A 15,319-nucleotide genomic window follows, 5' to 3' on the forward strand; every position below is an offset into this window, starting at 1 on the left:
ACTATCTCGGAAAGCAAAAATGGGTATGTTTGAGGGAATAGTGGTTCCAACAATGTTGTATGGTTGCGAGGCGTGGGCTATGGATAGAGATGTGCGCAGGAGGATGGATGTGCTGGAAATGAGATGTTTGAGGACAATGTGTGGTGTGAGGTGGTTTGATCGAGTAAGTAACGTAAGGGTAAGAGAGATGTGTGGAAATAAAAAGAGCGTGGTTGAGAGAGCAGAAGAGGGTGTTTTGAAATGGTTTGGGCACATGGAGAGAATGAGTGAGGAGAGATTGACCAAGAGGATATATGTGTCGGAGGTGGAGGGAACGAGGAGAAGAGGGAGACCAAATTGGAGGTGGAAAGATGGAGTGAAAAAGATTTTGTGTGATCGGGGCCTGAACATGCAGGAGGGTGAAAGGAGGGCAAGAAATAGAGTGAAGTGGAGTCATGTGGTATACAGGGGTTGACGTGCTGTCAGTGGATTGAAGCAAGGCATGTGAAGCGTCTGGGGTAAACCATGGAAAGCTGTGTAGGTATGTATATTTGCGTGTGTGGACGTGTGTATGTACATGTGTATGGGGGGGGGGGTTGGGCCATTTCTTTCGTCTGTTTCCTTGCGCTACCTCGCAAACGCGGGAGACAGCGACAAAGTATAAAAAAAAAAAAAAAAAAAAAAAAAAAAAAAAAAAATATATATATATATATATATATATATATATATATATATATATATATATATATATATATATATATATATTGTAGTAACGTTTTCGTGAATATTATGCACGCATTGATTTCTTGCGTAAAGGATAATGTTACTTCTTCATATACGAGTTATTCTACTTTACCATTGAGCAAACACTCGCAAGTAGGTAATGTAGACACAAACCATTGAGTGAGTATTAGTAGATAGATGTTTGCAAACCATTTGGGGAACGCTTGTAGATACATAAACACAGACCATTAAGCAAAAGTTCACTAAGATTTTTCCCCATTGAAAGGTATCAGAGGGCAATTTGCAAATGTTACAGCTGTCATCAGTTTTAATGTGATAAAGTGATTTAGGGGGGCTGTATGTGGGGCGTGGCTTTGCGGAAGGTCTCCATCGTAGTAATGTGGGTGTGGGCAGCGTATCGCCCTCCCCCTCTACCCCGCCAGACACACTACCCGGGTCAACAAACATCGCAGCCGCAGCCACCCCTCCCTAATCCCAAGGTTCTGAAGTTGCGGAGAACGATCCCTCCACCACAGATCAGCCAGCGACCGTCTAAAGTGTTTCGACAGATGCTCTCAATTAGTTGCTTTCGAGCTCCGGAGACATCGGGCTTAGTCAGCCTCTCACGGTAGAGTGGTAATTTAAAGCGTGATGGTAGTCCTTTACCAGTGCGTGCCGGGAGTGTGAGTAGGTTCCTGCTGCTTCCTCGGATGTCGGACCAGATACCTACTGTGTTGATCTTAGACTCGGGAGTTTTTAAGATATCTGGACGTCCGTCGTTCATACGCTCTTCCTGTCAAGTGTTTTTTAAGTGAAATCATCCAGTCTCAAAAGTCCGGACTCAGAGGCAGTAATATTCTCTATTTACCGTTCCTTCAGATAGTGTTCAAATTGAATGATATTGACTAGAAAACCCAGTGCCATGAGCAGTTCAAATTCATGGACTATGCAGTATGAACATGTTTTGAACTTAAGGTAAGTAGCGAATTTTGCCACAGAGTCCGGACTTTTCCATGTTCTTTTCAACGCTCGTTTAATTGTTACTGGCTTCTGTGAGAGATGAGTGAGTCATCCTCTTACGTTCCCTCCGCCAACACGAGATAATCACGAGGCGCCTGCAGTGATGGCTTAACGAGTGATTCACAGTCGAGTCACTTCGATGGTTCACACGAACCCTCGACTCGTCATTACTGTTTGTATGTTACAGGGAGAGAATCGTGCGCACATGTTGCCCCCCCTCCCCTTCCCCTTCTCTTACCCTTTGTTTATTTAATCTTAACCGTATGTGCAAACACACACACACACACACACACGCGTGACAAGGTAGGGTGTGTGTGTTTGTTCACATATGGTACATATATAAATGGTTAAGAGACAGGGCATCACAAGTGTCAAACTCATTCCCCACAACACACAAATAGTAATCACAGTCAGTAAACACACAGGTATCCATTCCTCGACCAACCCCAAAGAGGAAGATGAATAACTGGTTTGGTCGTACGCCGGCTTCCCTGTCTAAGACTCGAACCCTGGTTCGTTAGTGGGTCGTCACATTAACCACTGTCATAAAGGCTTATGTTGGAGTGAACGCTCCCAGTGATACGTTTCTCCTTTTCTCTCGTTGGAAAAAACGAGGGTTTGTGTCGACATTCTTCAGCATGTCTCATCTGCCAAAGTAATGTGGCGATAACAGAGCTGCTGTCATGGAACATGGGTTAACCTCCCGTCACTTACTATGCATCTTTGATGCATACTCAACCCCCATTTTTCAGAGAGGGACTTAGCACTGTCTTGTCATGCGTTTTGTCATTTTACGTGTTAGCAGACTTGCGAAATGTGGGTAAGCTTGATCTCTGCTTGTAGTGTGTTAGTGGGCTCATGAAATAGCGTTGAGCTTGTACACTGGTGAATTGAATGGATTTGTGAGCCTGTGCGGTGATAAGCTTATTGAATGCGTGTGAACTTATGCTTTGCTTGTGACATTTTGATATGTAATGCTGTTGTCTGTGTGCCTGAGGGCTGTATCTTCCAACAGTTTGATAGACCAACGACCCATTCCAGCAGTAAAGACCCAGCCCTGGCTGTGAGGTGAAGCTGAAGTGTGGTGATGAGCTTATAGGCGTGGAACTGTTTTCGTAATGTCTTGTGAATCCGTGGTTTTCTGGTGAGCTTTCGGTGTACTAGTGAGCTTTGGATTGGCTTTTGAGTTTGTGAAATAGCGATGTGCTGTTGAAAGTTTGGCATCCTGGTAACTTCTGATGTGCTGATGAGCTTCTGGTGTGCAGGTGAGCCTGTAGTGTGTCAGCGTGTGTGTGAACTTAAGCGCGTTGGTGAGCGTAGATGTGAGTAATGTTCCGCAAGTTAACCTGTTATTCTGGTGACAAGCAGGCTAGTGTGCTTCTGGCATACCAGTGGACTTGTGGCCTCGAAGGATCTCATGAAGGCATGTACAGAGCATCAGATTGGGGAAGAGCAGTGTGGTTTCAGAAGTGGTAGAGGATGTGTGGATCAGGTGTTTGCTTTGAAGAATGCTGTGTGAGAAATACTTAGAAAAGCAAATGGATTTGTATGTAGCATTTATGGATCTGGAGAAGGCATATGATAGAGTTGATAGAGATGCTCTGTGGACCATTATTATCGTGAGAAGTTAGGTCAGGGTAAAGTGAGGTCGAAAGTTCTGCTCTTTTAAGATTTTTTTCTTTTTTTTTGTAGTTTTCATGGGCAACGTTGTCTTGCTGAGAGAAGGGGTTTATCCGACACTTTTTAAGTCCTAAGATAATGTAGCGGGGCAACATGGTTTAGAGGTCGGAGGAAACTGCATGTCCAGATTGGATGGCTGGATGGTGTTAGGTCTGGTCATGCTGTGCTGCGACCTGGCAACAACATCCAGACTGGACTGGTTATGGAAGATGGGTTCTGTACTGGTTTTCGAAGGTCTCAGTTGTTTTTAATTTTGCGCAAAACAGAAGGTAAGGAAAGGCTGAAAAAAATAGATATCCTAAAGATCATATTTACTGGCATACTTTTTTTTTTACCAGGAAAGTTTTAGTCCCGGACAAGAGTGTAAAGGGAGGGACAATTAAGAGGGAAAGAAGAAGAAAGCTTGAGAAGGGGGAGGGAGGATGGGAGGGGGTGGAAGGAATGCCAAAGCCACGCGGTGTAGGGAAACATTTATCACTTTGGCTGCCCGTAAATTGCCAACGGAAAATGCTAACTCTTTAGAACTGACAGTGGTTACATAATGTCCCGCTGTGTAGGATAAGATTTTGAAAATAATTGCTGTGGGACAAGTCCGCAGTGAAACTTGAGAAAGGTTGTAAAAATGCGTAAATTTTGACGTGCGAGTTGGACGGAACGTTGCTGATCACGGGGTAGTTTCGGCTGCCATCTCGTGGAGAATTATTCAGGAACGAAGGAGTTTAAAACATCACTGACAGACATCCCTTTGTTAGGTGAACCAGTTGCAGCAATTCGTTCACCAGAGGAGGAGTAGCTGCAGTGAGCAGCACTTGGTGTTTTGTTCCTAAATCATCCGTTTTATGTTCGTGTTAATCACTCAATATCTTGACTTGCTTGAGGTTGTTGTGATTTCCTTTTAGTAGTGTACCTCCGTTGTCATCATTTGTTGAAATTAGTATGTCAGGGAAGAGATCTGTGCTCACAATTGTTAGCCCGAAGTTTACGATGATACGAGCAGCCTAACTTGTTTAGTCTCAGATAATGCTTATGCTAATTTTAAGCGAAATCTGCTTGTAAACATTGCCTTGCTCACGATGAAAGGCTCCTCTGTACTATCAGTTGGCTAAAACAGTTTTATGGGATTTGATGCTCCTCACATTTTGTAGAATTAAGCTAATTAAAGATTGGGTTATCTGTGGATTGTCCTGTGACACAGGTTTACTAGAGTGGGTTTGTCAGCAGTCAAGCCGATAGCTGTCCCAATGAAAGTTGAGACATAGGGGCGCCCAGATGACGTTGTTACACTCGTCAATGGCGGATATTACGAGATTCTCCTTTTGTTGAGGAGTCACTCGAACCTTAAGGTACTGAACTTGAAATTTTCTTTATCCCGAGGTTAGTGGTAATGAGTATCACTATATATATATATAAACTAGTCCATAACAATAATTAAGAACGTTCTCTACGTCGTTATTATTACGAACACTGAACTAGTGTTGGGTAGCCTGAGTTTGAATGGTGGTGGTGACTTACGGCTCTTGTTAGATGGGTTTTATATAACCTGGTGATGATGGTGGCTTGCGGCTGTCGTTAGATGGATGTTAGGTAGCCCAGGGTTGTGTGGTGATGATGGTGACATTCTCCTGCTGGTTGGATGGGTGTTGGGTAGCCTGGGGTTGTGGTTGTGGTGGCGTCCTACGGCTGCTGTTCACTTGACGGTCTGTACCTCCCCTAAAACGTCAAGAGGCCAGCCTTGAGGAACGCCAGGACTACCCTCTTGGTTTCCTTTGAGTCGAAATTCACATGTGGACTTGTCATATCGTGAACCTTATTGGTGATATGTAGAATGGCATTAGTTTATGTGGCAGATGTGATCAGTGCGTTGGTATAGTGCCGAATGCCTCAGCATTTTCGACGACAAACGAATTCTGGGATTCGATGAAGAAAGATTTCATTGTCCTCTATTATGCTTCCTCGAAAACCGGTGTCCGCTTGTCTGATAACTTATTTAATGATGATAATAGTAACAAGGATGATGATAATGATAATATGATTGACAGCTTATTGAGTAAGATGCCGCCAAAGGCTGAAATTGTACAGAAAGAATACAGCGAAGACTCTGGGGCTGCTACGTACATCAAGGGGAGGGGTTGTCAAACAAGACAGTCCGTAACCCAGACATTATTGGTCATTAATGTCTACATTGGTTGGGAAGTGACTGCTCGGGTGAGTTCATTTGTGTGTTAGTGTTCGTCAGACACAGGTTGTTCATCAGTTTTGTCGTCAAAACCGTTTACAGAGTCTCATAACTTGCTCGTCTGCTCATCGGATAGTATTTTGTGGTAGCTTACTAGTGTTTTTATGTGTTTGTTGGTATATAGTCCGTCTGTAGCTGGTAAGATATGAATCTAAGACATAATATCTTCACAAGACGAAGTGTTCTTATTCCGTCAATTAGTGAACAGTAAAATTTTGAAATGATGGATGTTTGGTAATCCTCAATCCCCGATAGTCATTAAGCTTGGGGTATACATACGCCGCTAGTGGCATGCATACGTACGTACGAACGGGACACAACAAGAGAAAAAATATATAGTTTTGTAAACAGTGTACGATCATTTTTCGAGTAACTTTGGTTTTGTGGCCGATGTAGGACGTCCCTTTTTGTGGGATAGTCCTGAGGGTTTCATGGAGGGTTTTCGTCTGTTTCCAGGCCTCGTCTTACAGCGAGTTATCAGAGATCTATTCTAGTGAATTAATGTGCAGTGTTGTGTCCTTGATCACATGCAGTACTTGATGTTTAGCTGCAGTGCTTGCTAACAACCTTGAATATCTTTAGCACGAAATAAATTGAGGTGTTATTATGGTAAATGGCATCATAACTCTATAAGACCCAGATTGACATTCGTACTGTGTTGGAGTATAACGATGGATGGTGCTAGTTGATGATAAGTGTGGTAGAATAAGTACGAGTTGAGGATGTAGAAAAGATGGATTATACGAGGCGTAAGGTTTCCATGTCCCGTACCTTGGGATAAGGCTTTCAGCAGCAGCAGCAGACGGACTGCCCGCTTGCCCGAGTCCGCCACCCTCCTGCAACCAACACCCACCACCACGCTCATGATGGTGACTCGGGCGGGAAAGCAGCGGGAGTTGTCCTCCACTTACCAGAGCTTCGCGGACACAGGGCCAACTTACTCTTACCTGGACCTGAGTCGCGCCCGGAGTGATGAATCTCTCATGTGGTCAGCCGGGGAGGAGGCGGCCGCTTTGGTTGCCGAGCTGCGGGCCTCTTTGGCACAGCCTCTCATGCGGCCTGAGGAGGAGGAAGAAGAAATAGAAGATGAAGACCTGGATATGTCTGTTGCCTCTTTTGGCAGGTCTACCCTGAGAAGGGCGTCTCTAGACAGATCCTCGCTTGGGAAATCGTCTCTGTACAGCACAGGACGATCCCTGTCCTTCACTGACCTGCATTCTGCAGCCACATCGGCCGAGGACCTGCGTATCTTCTGCTTCCACCCTTCACGCCTACCTTGCAGCCCGCAGTGTACCTCGTCTCACTATTCCTCCTCGTCGGCCTCGTCCACCGCCTCCTCCCGCAGCGCCACCTCCACCTGTAGTAGCAGCGCCAACATTCTAGGCAGCGGCGTCAAACGTACCAACATGAGGACCTTCGGTGGCAGCTGGCGCTCACTACTCAAATGTAAGTTTCTCCCTTGGCTTCCGTTCAGTGAGGTACCAGAGGAAAGTTATTTCTATTATTTGTGATCATTCTTGACACGAAGATGTTTTCAGTTATGCTGAGCAGTACAGAATAATAGTGTCTCCCATGTTGAAAGGCCTCTTGGAACTAACCACTTAATTGGATGAAGTGGTTGCAGTCCCACTGAAGACTGTTAAGAGACAACATTTACAGTCTTCGGTGCATAGTTTTATGTCACACCAAAGATGAACACCATCTTGAGCAGTAATGGTTAATTTACCGTTCCTGAAGTTGTCTTCATTCCCTTCATCCCCCTTATATGACCTTCAGGCTATCTTCATTCCTCCTTACCCTCCGGTTCCCTTTCATCTTGGTTTCTCCCATCCCTGTCATGAGTCCCTCAATCCCCGACACCGTACCTCTGTAATCCCTCCGTCCCTCCCCATCCCTCAGTCTCCCTTTTGGCTTCCTTCATCCCCATCAGTCTTTTGGTTCTTTGCAACCTTCTCAGGCTCTACCCTACTTTCCCTCACCATCTGGTGATATGCCCATGTACTTTGCCTCACGACCAGGTTCCTCAGAGCTCCATAATCACAGGCGTCAAACATCTAGACTTGTGGGGAAACGTAGACTCCTGGTGTTGATTATAGACACACTCTGTGATGTAGGAAACACAGCTGTTAGAAATCACTTGAACATATATCAGTCAAATGTTTGAGGAAAAAATATGTATAGCAAGTGACTTGTTAGAAGTAAGGTAGAGATAGATAATTATGTAGGAAACAAGGAATGATATTGTACCTGTATTCAACTCACAAATAGAAGGAACACCGTGGCAACACACCCTCAGACCTTCAGAAAATGATTGGACTCCTTCCTCCAAGGTGCACCGGACCAGGTAGGTCGTGCAACAATACTGAACGGAGGCGTACATCATGAAGTGGCCAGGTGGACCAGGTCCTCCCCAGGTAAGCTTGGTCGAAGGCTCGGCTGTTGTTGGGATTGGGTGATAAAAGACGACCTCACCAACTAGTACGTAAGGTAAGATGATGATGATATGTTGACAAATATACAGGTATAATGAATACTTCGTATTAGCCCCTAACGACTGCATTATCCGCGGAGGTTCCCAGCGTACATTCGGAATAACATCCTACAGGCACGACAATTTTGAAAGACTAAAATTCTACCTCTGAAATTCAAAGGTGCCATATGCACAAAAGAGAGAACCCCTTACACATCAAGGCCAAAAAAACGTACGAGGCCAGGCTTTGGGGGCTTGGTCGACTAAAGACCAGCCCGGGCTGTGAAGGCCCTTGAAAACTTCACCAGGTATTCGCCAGATCAGCTGCAGCTGCAGCTTCACTGTGGGAGAAGGATCCTAAGAACATTGATACGGGATACAGGATGAGTCGGGGTTTCCTTCACTCATACATAGAATTGTTTATCCCCATCACCCTTCCTGGTGATTTTTCCCAAGGTTTCCATATTCTTGGCTTTCACCATGTCCTCCACTCCTCCTCCGTTATGATTTACCATCTTTATACTCTTCTCTTGCTTTATTCCCGTCACCTATTCGCATGGTTCTCTTCATCTTCCTATTCTTGTTGAATTTCTAACGCCTTACTCTATCCTATTATCTTTCTTACTCTTTTCAGCCTCACGGGCTCTCATCGTCCCCTCTTCCAGCTACTACTCATCTCTGGACCTCTCTTCCCATGCTTCTTTCCTCCCTCTCTTGTTTTCTCATGGCATCCATCGTGGGTCCTCTGGAATTCCTTAATCGCCCTCATCCTTTCTGTATTCCTTGCGTCTCGCCCTCCCATATCCTCAGGAACCCTTCTGCCTATGTGCTGGGTCCCATCGTTTGTAGCACCATCCTCACCTATCCAGCGTCCTTTCATCTCCAATAGTGATTTTTATTTCCTTTTTCTCATCCTTTAGGCTCGCTTCCACGTTTTCCAAGTCGCCCTCCTAGTGCATTACTCATTACATCTCATTCACTACTGGCTCTCTCCGTCTTTTTCACATTGGAAAGATATTATCATCATTGGCTTTGTATCTCACTTTTCTTAAAAGGTCGCAGACCCCAGCCTACCATCTTAGAAAAGACGATGGTTGCCTTTCGGTGCCACTTGAAGGTAATGAGACTCAGTTATTCCTTTTGTCTTTAGATGCTTCTCGTTCGTGAGAGAGCGGTATATCTTCTCAGTTCTTGACAAGGATTTACTTACTGAATTCACTCGCATGGAAGCAACGAAAAGTTATCCTCGTCAAACGAGGAAGACTTGACTGACATCCGGTATGACTGTGATGTTATGTGTGAATGATCTGGTTTGTGTCTGCTGCACACACGTCAGTTAGAACATGAACAGCAGCAGGTGGGCAGGTGAAGTTCCTTAGGCAGTAGAACATATTTACTAAGGAGAGACACCAGTCATCACTCGTTTTATGGTGTATTTAGGAATCCTTCGGACGTTGTAGATTCGGCAAGTGTTGTGACTAATCCGTTACTCTGACATTCACATTTTGTGTCCCGAGACCATTGTCATACCTGTTGTATAAATATTTTTGTATTTTTTATTGCACGTCAGTCTTTGCAGTTTTTTATTGCACATCAATTGTGTATTTTTATGTTCTCCAGTTTCTCCTGATTATTATAGTCTTGGTAGTCGAGCATTTGACAGAAACACAATCTTGACACAGGATTTAGGAGATTCTCAACGAAATATCTGCACTGCCAACGTTACCACGGAAAGGAAATGGTACTTAGTGAATTGGACACTTCCTGTGGATTTTCTCAGGGAGAAGGGCGAGACAGGAGGATTGTCTGCCTCGTGTGGAATGTTTAACTATATCACACCCTCTGGATTTATCACATCTACGTTAATCCTTTGAAGGTGACGTCAGTTCAAGTTAAAAGGCAATCTCGATATTCGTTAGTTATTTCAGTCACGCTGAGGTAGAGACCACACATCCTAAGAAATTGAAAGACTTGTGCCCTTACTAAATAGTACATTGCTTACTCTTTTTATTAGCTTTATTATGAGGTAGAGACCACACATCCTAAGAAATTGAAAGACTTGTGTCCTTACTAAATAGTACATTGCTTACTCTTTTTATTAGCTTTATTATGAGGTTTCGTTTGATGAGAATTATTTCAGGCCTGAACATTAAGAATTCCACTCAAGAAACAGATATTCACTGGGTGGTTCCCTCCATATTATACCTGGTTCCGTCCAAACTTACTCCAAAATTTCCACCACCTCACACTCCCTCCTGGCCCCCCCCCCCCCCCATTGGGTCTCTTTACCACCTCAAACTCTCTCCTGTGCATAGTCCCCCTCCCCATTGACACCCCTCCCCCTTCTCTCTCTCTCTCTCTCTCTCCCTTCATCTCCTCACCTCTGCCATGAGGCATCGGTCCACCCTCCTTGCAGCCCCCACGTACGTACGTCCCTCTCACCATTTCGTCAGGTCACCTTCACCCTCGTCAGGTTCCCTCCAGTTATCCTTCCGTCAGGTATGCGCGTCTCTATTGTGTCCTTGGCGGAGTCTGGTGCACGCTAGGGGTCTTGTACATTCAGTACTGCATTGTTCATAATATGTATTATAAAGGATAACAAGTGTTGCAGCTTTTTCAGTGTAGCTCCGTTTGAGTGGTGACGGTAGCGGGCATAACCCGTTGCAGGTCGTAGATATATATATATATATATATGTATATATATATATATATATATATATATATATATATATATATATATATATATATATATATATATATCAAAGAACTTCTCTCCAAACGAGTCTCCATTTCCCTGGTATATATATATATATATATATATATATATATATATATATATATATATATATATATATATATTCTTTCCTTCTTTCATACTATTCGCCATTTCCCGCGTCAGCGAGGTAGCGTTAAGAACAGACGACTGGGCCTCTGAGGAAACATCCTCATCCAGCCCCCTTCTCTGTTCCTTCCTTTGGGGAAAAAAAGAGAGAGAGAGAGAGAGAGAGAGAGAGAGAGAGAGAGAGAGAGAGGAGGATTTCCAGCCCCCCGCTCCCTTCCCTTTTAGTCGCCTTGTACGACACGCAGGGAATACGTGGGAAGTATTCTTTCTCCCCTATCCCCAGATATATATATATATATATATATATATATATATATATATATATATATATATATATATATGTGACCTTTGTTGTCTTTTCCTAGCGCTACCTCGCACACAAGCGGGGGGAAGGGGGTTGTTATTTCATGTTTGGCGGGGTGGCGATAGGAATGAATAAAGGCAGACAGTATGAATTATGTACATGTGTATATATGTATATGTCTGTATATATATATATATATATATATATATATATATATATATATATATATATATATATATATATATATATATATATATATGTATACGTTGAAATGTATAGGTATGTAAATGTGCGTGTGTGGACGTGTATGTATATACATGTGCATGTGGGTGGGTTGTGCCATTCTTTCGTCTGTTTCCTTGCGCTACCTCGCGCGACAAAGTATAATAAATGAATAAAATGAATAGATATATATATATATATATATATATATATATATATATATATATATATATATATATATATATATATATATGCATGGGATGTTACCCGATTCCCTCTTGCGAGTGAAAAGTCGCCTTTGGCGAGGCTGGATCAGTAGGCGTACAGTCTCGTCAAAGAACTTCTCTCCAAACGAGTCTCCATTTCCCTGGTATTAGAAGCGGTGCAGCCTTCCGTACTGCAGGAGCCTTTGGAAATGTCCTCGGTAACACCAGGACTCTGTCATAGATGATGTTCCTTGGGTAATTATGAATGAATGTATATATGTAAACACAGACATGAACATGCGTACCCCTGCTAGCTCATGCCATACAATTTAAACATATGTTGAACTTAAGGTAAATATTCTGTTTCGCCTCTTGAGTCCGGAATTTTGTGACGCTTTGATCAGTACATTGGCCCTGCCAAACACTGCCTCAGGGCGCTGGTGAACTAGTACAAAAGAATGAAGTACAGCCTCGATGCTGAGCTGTAACTAGCGAACAATCCCAGTAATGGTGCTGGTCATTACTGTTGATCGTCAAAGAGCAAAGGACGGCATTAAAGTTTTGAGTCACCACGCCTGATTCAACAGTGAAGCGTGGGGGTTGACCTAAGATCGTCCTTATACTCCGGGTGTGTTAGGGCGAAAGTAGGATGCATTGATTAGATCATAACATTGCATGACCTTGGGAGTCGTAGTCACGTTTGCAGTGAGGTTTGTACCAACGTTACCCTTTGTCTAGGTTCTCCTGCCCTGCCTTGCCACGCTCCCGCCTGCCTACTTCGGTCGCCTAACCCAATCGAAACCGCTTTTTCTCGGCACTGGCATCGTGGGTAATAACCCGGCAGGAGTAGCTGCTGGGACCATTTTGACCTTTTATGGCAAGTGTTGGAGTTGAGTTAGCGGGGCAAGAAGGACAGGAGTCAGCCAGCCACCATGGGACTGGAAGGGGACGGAAGCTATATCCTTTGTCTGGGTGGGCGGTGGAATGGTCGGTCGCGCCACAGCCGAAATGCCCGGACGGGACGGGAGTAGGAGGAGCCTGGCTGGTAGCCTCCAGGCTGTGTGTGAGTTGAGGCTTCCCTCACACCACTCATTCATCCAGGTCTCTCCCCACGCAGGACGTAGACCAAGGCCGTTACACCTGTTGCTCAGACCACACCGTGTGGAATAAATTGGCTCATATCTCTGTCTCTCTCTTCTTCCTATTCCAGTACGTTTCTTTTGGAATAGAATGAAAAAAATATTTATTTGATTAATGTAATTGTATGATTTTGAGGAAAAGAAGTTATTTAGGAAATGGTACATGTAACTGGAAATGAGTATTAATGTAATCATTCTTTCTTCCCATGCGGAAGATATTATTTAACGGTTCAGTTTTTGATTCCATACCGGAGTTCCAGGATGGCACAGCCTCGGAGGAATGTATATCATGCTTAGGTGTTGGGTGTATGGTATGAGACAGTACATGACGTGAGAACCTTACTGCAGTACCGTTGTGTTTGCCGGTGTGCAGCAGTAGTCCTTGCGTCGTATTGCCTGTGGCGCTCCTCGGGAATTGTTATGACCAAGCTGCTGAGGCTCTTACCTTGTAGGTCTTGCATACATATTTCTCAACGCTTATTGACTGCACCGCTAGAGTTGGTCGTTCTCAGTCTTTGTCACCAAGGAAGTCACTCGTTTCGTCACCTGAGGTGCCAGAAGGTTTCAGAGATGTTAGATGGTAATGTCTACATTAAAAACGTAAAGGTGTTCTCCAGTTTTTTTTTTTTCACTTTGGAGGCTCCAGGCATGGATAGAAGTCAACACTAAGGCCGGGCCTTAATTGAATACAGAGAGGATTATGAGATGGAGAAAGAAGAGACAAGGGAAAGTATTTACGAATTTTGGAGGAAGTGGAAAATTTGCATTTTAGAATGTGCCAGGTCATAGTTGATAGGAAACATATGGTATGGTAGAGAGTCCCAAAGCTTCGAGGTGTAGAGAAAGAAACAGTTATCAAAACGGTTCACCCCAGCGTTGCCAACAGCCACACAAGCAGCCAGATCTCGGGAGCAAAAAGCAAAGTAAGCCCTATAGAAGAGGGGAAACTGAACCAACATTGCGGCGCAGGGCAAGCGGATCAGGTTTTGAAATTAGTCTGGGAGAGTTTTTAAGTCGAACAGCTTTCACCTCAACTTTGTCGTGTAAGGATGTCGAGCTAGAACCACCCCATATGTGGATACAGTATTCAATACAAGGACGAATCAATCCTCTTTATACACGGAGCAACTGTTATGGAGAAAAGAAATTTCGACATATGAAGAGGACTTGCAGTTTCTTAGAGGCAGACTTAGCTATTTCCGTAGTATGGAGTTTCCAAGAAAGAGCGGAAGTTACTGTATTACCAACCAAATATGTTCAGTGAGGCAAAAGGTAGGATTACAAAACCGTCAGAGACGAGAGTTGAGGAATTTTCGATAGAGAGAAGAGTACAAAACTGGGTCTTGATGGTATTAAACATAACCAGATTTCGTGTGCCCTGCTGAGATATCCTGTCCAAGTTTGAGTTTAGCGAGGAAGTTGTGTCAAGACCAGATGCAGATCGAGTGAGAAAAGGAGCAGAATTGAAGGATGTGCAGGAATGCAGTGTTACATGGTAATCGTGTGAGTGCATTTGGTTATTTGTGGACGAGAGAAGATCGTTAAGAAGGTGTTTGCTGCAGTTGGCCTGAATGAAGAATCTTGCCTGCGATGTCTCAACGAATGTGGATACAATCTCTTGAGAAAGTCCTTGTAAAGTACCTCGTGAACGATCGTTGTCTTCCTTGATATTTCTCGCGTGATGTTTCCCAGTAAAGGCGTATAGGACCGCGAGCTTTGGATGGCTCGATACCTCAGACACTGTAAGGATTGGTTGATTTAGACCAAATCTTTACTAATCGAGAAAAGCAGTAGCAGTACTCCTGTTTGCATTGTTTCAAAGATAACTTTTGCATAGTCTTGTCAGGACTATCAGTTTCTCTCAGACTCTAAAGGAGCAGGCAACTACAGTTTTCACGTGGTTGCTGTTTGGAAAGGCAGGATCCTTTACCTCCATATATTCCACGCTGCCTCTCTTCACAAGACGTGCAATTTTACAGTATCCAGTGTGTGCTGCTCCTCGAGAAATTACGAAACAGTTACGTATAATGTTTGTAGATGATGCCTTTTGGTCCTCGGACATGTACCTTCATTGTCTCTGACTTGACTCATCTGTTTCTCATCGTTTCCACCATCACAAATAGTACGAAAGGACCCAGTAATCTTTTAGTTTGTATTCCTCCGTATCTATATATGGTTTGGAATTGCGGTATCCAGTTGGATAAATATTATCAAGTACAGGATTAGTTCAAAGTCAGAAGAACAAACTGTGTACTTAACACGCCCTTGTGTAATGCATTTCAGGTACGCAGGTAGTTTGCGGCACTCGCAGTCTTGCAGTATCTTCATAAAAAAATAATGTGGACCTCACCAGCCTTACACAGCTTACGAAGTTCCTTCACCTCGGTCACAGCGTAAGCACCACCACCATCACCAGCAGCTGCCAGGTAGCAGCATTCATGCACGTACTCTCAGCCGGCCTCGGTCTTGGATGTCTTCACCTGTAACCTGTTGCTTTT

At 43.9% G+C, this 15,319-nt stretch overlaps 1 protein-coding gene across 5 annotated transcripts in view; it reads left to right on the top strand.

Annotated features, from left to right (window-relative positions):
* Positions 1-15,319, top strand: part of LOC139758841 (uncharacterized) — a 557,798-nt gene that overhangs the window by 303,141 nt on the left and 239,338 nt on the right. For 2 of the 5 annotated variants that reach the window (XM_071680693.1, XM_071680694.1), the window contains exon 2: positions 6,221-7,084. The exons of 1 other annotated variant lie outside the window; for it this stretch is intronic. In XM_071680693.1, the coding sequence (XP_071536794.1) occupies positions 6,502-7,084 (583 nt within the window). In that variant the 5' untranslated portion in view covers positions 6,221-6,501. Of the gene's footprint in view, positions 1-6,094; positions 7,085-15,319 lie in introns of all 5 variants that reach the window. 2 more of the 5 variants (XM_071680691.1, XM_071680692.1) reach the window with 2 other exon arrangements.

The sequence above is a fragment of the Panulirus ornatus genome, chromosome 31 (genome assembly GCF_036320965.1).
Source record: "Panulirus ornatus isolate Po-2019 chromosome 31, ASM3632096v1, whole genome shotgun sequence".
Taxonomy (NCBI): domain Eukaryota; kingdom Metazoa; phylum Arthropoda; class Malacostraca; order Decapoda; family Palinuridae; genus Panulirus; species Panulirus ornatus.